At 39.3% G+C, this 6,000-nt stretch overlaps 1 protein-coding gene across 1 annotated transcript; it reads right to left on the bottom strand.

Moving 5' to 3' along the window:
- Positions 1-3,652: 3,652 nt before the first annotated feature.
- LOC131019194 (protein ANTAGONIST OF LIKE HETEROCHROMATIN PROTEIN 1-like) lies at positions 3,653-5,198 on the bottom strand. The gene is made up of 3 exons (XM_057947869.1): positions 4,642-5,198; positions 4,304-4,529; positions 3,653-4,206 (listed from the first exon to the last, which is right to left on the bottom strand). Exons 1-3 carry the CDS (start codon positions 5,164-5,166, stop codon positions 3,923-3,925), a joined length of 1,035 nt encoding a protein of 344 aa, XP_057803852.1. The 5' UTR covers positions 5,167-5,198; the 3' UTR covers positions 3,653-3,922.
- Between the last annotated feature and the right edge of the window lie 802 nt (positions 5,199-6,000).

Here is a 6,000-nt window from a genome sequence, read left to right as displayed (position 1 = left end):
ACGAGTGCGGCTGCCTTGATGCTGGTCCATCAGCTGTTTATCTCTGCTGTGAACAGCTGCTGATCTTGATGCCACCTGCCGCAGCAATACTCCGAGTGCAATTCCCTTTAGTGCTGCTGCTCTTGCTGTGTTTTGCCACCATGCACAGCTGATTTACTTGCTTCTAAACTGTTGCTGTGGACCACTAAGAGATGAAGCGTGCTACCACTGCACTTTGTTTCAGTTGGAACCAGAGGACCTTCTGCACAATCGTTGATACTATGATATTCACCTGCTTTCATTTTTTTTTTGTCTCTTAAGAAAAAAGTTGTCTCACAATTAACCAAAAGCTCCATAAATTGCAATGCTTTTTCTCGGGCTGCCTCAACAGATATTTGGAGTTGAGGTTAGAATTTTCGATACTTTTTAACTCTAGACCGCAGAGGACTTGAAAGTATCTTTGTCGACTCTAGTAATTTGTATCAGCTTCTGACTATTTGAGGTCACATATATATAGTTTTGTGATGCATATAAAATTGGCCTTCCTGATTCATTTTCTGCTTTTGCTCTTGCTTTGGCTTCTATAATTGATAGTGCTGAAAAGTATCGCCATGGCTGTTATGATTTTGCAGCTCATAAACACACGAATATATGTAGATAAAATGTAGATACTTGTATTTGTGTTTTATAATGTTTACTTTAGACACCATGTACATTGTTGCTTGGATTTGTGAGAACAAAAACGAGCATGGTTGGAAGCATGGCTTGCAGACCACACTTCTGCAGCATACGAAACCTGATGCTTCTCATCATCGTTCCACAATGAAAAGGACAAAGAATCACAGCCTTGGAATACAGGTCAGTGCTCTCACAGTTGAGTGTAGTAGTCTTTCATTTGAGGATAGGAATAGCCATATTGACACTGCTGGAGCTGCTTGTTATGCTCATGACTGCTCCCCCCTCTTCTGCAGCGCAAGCTAATGGTGGACTCTGCGGTGATGAGACTATGAAAGACAACACACTCGATAGTTGAGTTCTGAGCCTCATTGTTGTTGCAGAAACTTCATCCAACTCGGATTGCAGCTGAAAAACGCGCTTTTGTAGAGACGCGATCAGGGCGACGCAGCCGTAGACGGGCTGCTGAAGCCTTGTTGTGGCCTCATAGACCAAGCTGGTAGCAGCATCTCCTCTATCAGTGACAGGAACATCCTGCTGAATCAAACAGATACAGATAAGAAACATTGTGGCTATAGCTGTACTCGCAAGAAAATAGCAGAAGTGATTACTTGCAGCATTTTACTGATGTTACTGGCACCAAAGACGCGGTGAACGGCCATGAATTTTTCTGGCTCGGAGAGGAAAGGCCTTGCTATATAGTATAGTTTGGTAAGAAAGAAGAAACTGGAAGCTTAATATCCATGTGTCCATTTTCGGTGTTTCCAATATGTTGCAGCTCATTAATTTATCCGTAAACAGGAGCTTTTGCTTAATTGAATTGTGCCATAATATATATCTTTGTAATCCAACAAAAAAAGTATGATTGCTTATAAGCAACCATGCACCACTTTAATCAAAAGTTACTTCCCTAGAAACTTAGAAAAACTAAAATAACATAGATTTAAATGAGAATCAACGGCCACAGCACTAATCATCCCACACGGTCTAGTTCGACGCGCAAGAACCCTCTCCACCTCTATCAGCTTGCTCCGCACCCTCACTACCTCCATCAGCTTGATCTGCACCATCGCCACACTTCAGCCCCGTACCAGAAACAGAGCTTCCAACATCTTTCAGTTTCGGTGCGAAGGCATTTCTTCCAGGGAATTGGAGCTTTTGCTTAATTGTTGGCCACTTGCTGTTACCGGATGCAGGAGCTTGCTTTTTTCCGAAGCGACGTCGAGCAAGCCTACTACAACCTGCAAGAGGCGGGGAGGTGACCTCATCATCGGAGGATATATCTATGAAATCTGCAGCATCACCGGAAGGCTTCTTAGTTGTCGAGTCGCTGAGTATGATGTAAACGCGGGATCGGCTAGCCTCTGCTTTCACACAGTTGGTGCCGAAGAGCTGGGAGAGGCGCTTGAACTCGGGTTCATCCTTGTAGAAGTAGGCCTCCACGAATTGATCATTCTTGGCAAAGTAGCAAAACCATGTGTTAGATAAGATCATGAAGGATGCCAAAAATGTGTAATTAGAAAATATGATATAAAACCTGGATCATATCACGCCACACAGGCTCCGGGGCATTCACCATTTTCCTCTCGACGTCCCAGTAAGTTTCAGTGCGTTTGTTCATCCTTGTGAACGTCTGATAACGGCCCGCCAAGAACCCAATCCGCTCCTCGATGTCCACCCATTTGAAGGATGTTTTGAACTTCTTATTGAGGGCAGCAAGCGCGCCCAAGATTGCGTGTGCAGACTTGTACGGTGGGTGCGGGAAGCATATTGTCTTCATGGAGATAAGCTCTTCGAGAAGCGCCGTGTCTCTCTCCTTCGTCCAATTTTCATCATACAAATACAAACTTTGGGCTTGAATGCGGGACAAATGAGACATCTTTGGGGTGAGTTCTTTGCTTTGGATGAGTGAATGCATTTGTTTGCAAAGCATTGAAGATTTTATAGAAGGGAATTTGAGGATGAAGGTAGATGACAAGTTTATGGAAAACAAATTGATTTGATACACATACATTATCTCTGCAATTTCAAGATTAGATATGGCAAAAAAAATCATTATGTATCATTCTAAACTTGCATGCAATATCCTCTGCAATCTGTTCCATTTTTTTGCTTAAAAAATTGTTAAGTTAAAAATCTCATTATGGCATTAATTAAGGTATCAACTACAACAATATGTCATAGAATATTGGCGATCTGTAAACTTGATATCATTCTTTTGAAAAGTTAGTTTCTTGTTAATTCAATTTATGGTTTCCTTTTTGTTGAGCATATGCATTTGATAATTAACATTAAAAAATAAAAGATACTTGAGGCGACAAAACAATGAAGCAAAAGTAAGGAGTTCTATTAATAATACCGTCTCAATTGTTGCCACAAGGATCTGCACCCTTCCAGTTCTGGGAAAGGTTTTTCCAGCTAGATTTGCTTGCATTTAGAGCAGCAACTGCAATAGATGACAGCAGCTCGCCTCTTCTCCTTACATCATACATAAGTGTGCAGACTGCAGTGATCTTGAGCTGCTTCAGTTGGCAGTAAATGTCAAGAATCACGAGCAAACTACATTTTGAGGAGCAATGCAACCTCTGAATATGGATTTTAAATTGTATCTCAGCCTTGAATCATAAAACACAATATCCCTGGATAGCCATTGCATTGAAATATATACATTAACATATACATCACAAGCGAGCGAGCGAGAGAGACAGAGAGAGAGAAGGGTTGATGCTATCCCAATAAAAGGATCAGTCACACAACAGGAAACTAAGCAAATTCATGAAGCAATAAAGTAACTTCCAGATTTTAATAATTTGATTTACAGAAAATAACAGAAAATATCCATCTTCCTAGCAAATATCCATACAGCTTTACACGAAAAATAAAGTAAATAAAGCTCAAAAGGAAGCAGTGAAGCCAATATTTAATCTTTCAAAACAATAAGCATTTGAATCCATGTCTTTACATAAGTAATATAATCGAAAGAGCCCAAACACAAGCTTTGAAATCAAGCATTTAATCCATAGGATAGACTTTCAATTTGACACTACTATCACAATTTTTCAGAACTACATAAACTATTCAAACTTATCAACTAATTTCCTCTCAAATACTGCTGCCACATAGCATTTGCCAAGGAATCCCTCTCCGCGTTCCACGCTTGCGATGCCTCTACCGAGTCAATGCAGTGCGAGTGATCTATTTCTACATCATCGTTTTCATTGATAGCGGTATCATATTGCTGCTCAATTGGGTCGAAGGCCATCTCATTTCAGATGAAATTATGAAGTAGGAAGCAGGCCATTATCAACCTAGTTTGGACCTGAATAGGGTAGTATGTTGTACTTCGCAAAATTCCCCATCTCATCTTCATTATCCCAAAAGCACGTTCAATAACATTGCGCGCTTTTGTGTGTCTTAGGTTAAAGAGTTCCTCTGCATTTTGTGGTCTCGCTGAACTAGGTCCCCACTCTTTCAAATGATAGCGAACACCTTTGTATGGAGCTAGGAATCCCTCGCTATTAGCATAGCCGTTGTCCACTAGGTAGTAGTTCCCTATATGTGCCAAAACGGATAATTTAGTGAAGCTAATATAAATTATTATAAAATATGCAGCAATTACTAAAAAAAACTACAATTTTTTTATTTTTACCCTTTGGTACCCTAAGACCGTAGGGTCGATTGAGAGCGTCACGCAATATCCTAGAGTCGGCTGCTGAACCTTCCCATCCTGGTAATGCGTATACAAACCTCATGTTCTGGTCACAAACACCTAGCGTGATTGTTGAAATCTGTCCTTTACGTGTCCTATATCGTGCCTTGTCACAATTCGGCACTTTCACGTTTATGTAAGTGCCATCTAGCGCACCAAGACAGCCCTACCCAAAATAAAAGGAAACAAACATCATATAGTTAGTTGAAAATGTCATAGTTCAGTTGGAGTATCGTAAGACATGCGTGAAACAAGAATGCAATATCCTATGTCCATACCTTAAACCACTTCCATCGTGGATCATTGTTGTCACCAGATACCGGATCAGGCTTCACTAGGAGTAGAACATGTAGCTTCAAGATGGCTTTCAAAACAGTGTGAATATAGCGCGATATTGTTTGGCCCGATCTCCAAAAATCAAAGCGCACGACACGATTTTTCTTGTGATGGGCTAATACGGATAAAAACATGGCCAACTGTTCCTCAACGGTCACAAATTTACCATCTTTTAATGAACCTAGTTGTCTCATCAGATTACACAATCTCCCAAACGCATTTCTATCCATCCGCAGATTCAACACACAATCTATATCGCTAACCATAGTCATCCTATTTAGATGTTTTACTTGATCAGGGATCCTTTGCAAGATGCTGTATGATTCAATTTGATGGCTACGTTTTCTTTTTTTAGACCTCATACGAAAGATAACATCAATCACTAAAGCAATTCGAAATATGAACTGGCGCATTTCTTCTTCAATGAGCCATAACAACAATTGTTTTCTACTGAGAAGGTTTGTCATTTTTGGCTTGAATCTAATAGCAGGCAGCCCACTCTGAAATATGACATATAAACTAGAATTCAATGCTAAAAGTAACAACTGATTTCTGGAGCCTATTTCTTAACAACAAATGGAAAGTAACAGACGAATCAGGGGAGGAGCACAGTCAACGCAACGAATCTATAAGCGAACAATATGAACAATCAAACTCAACCCAAATCATTTCATAAACAGAAGACCAATATGTAGAGATTCGTAACTGGAAAACTATATTCATTCCATTCATTCCAGTTATTTCGTATCTTCTTTGAAGTTTCTGAATTCAGGCATAGTGATCAAACAGTTTAAGGGCATTTTAATCATGCAAGTAGACTCACTGACTCAACTAGAAACACCTCTAAGTTGACTCGCAAGAGTACGAGGACATCCTAGTGATGGTAAGTTGACCCAGTGTCATCTCTCAAGGAAAGTCTTTAAGGGCTTTTAGTAGTATCGCAAGAAAAACAATAAAGAAAGCAGTAAAGAGATTGATTATTAAACTAAAACTTAGAATTAAAAACTTAAGTAAAAATCGAATTGTAAAACTAAGCTAGGCGAATTGAACTATTAAACCCTAGACAAGATTTTAAAGAACTTAAATTAAACCTACTTATGAAAGTAAATAAAAGTAAAGACTTCTAATCTAGGCATAAACTAAAGTGCATAATTTAAATTGCATAATTAAGAAGAAAGCATAAACATGAATGAAAAAAAACGTAAACATGATTAAACAGAAATAAATTAAATTAAATACGAAATACCGTAAAATCCTTGAACGTGTAATCGTGTCACGCAATCACAATCCAAGAAACTAAC

The sequence above is a fragment of the Salvia miltiorrhiza genome, chromosome 3, assembly GCF_028751815.1.
Source record: "Salvia miltiorrhiza cultivar Shanhuang (shh) chromosome 3, IMPLAD_Smil_shh, whole genome shotgun sequence".
NCBI lineage: Eukaryota > Viridiplantae > Streptophyta > Magnoliopsida > Lamiales > Lamiaceae > Salvia > Salvia miltiorrhiza.
The sequence above is the reverse complement of the archived record's forward strand: the minus strand, read 5'-3'. Positions and strand labels throughout refer to the sequence as shown.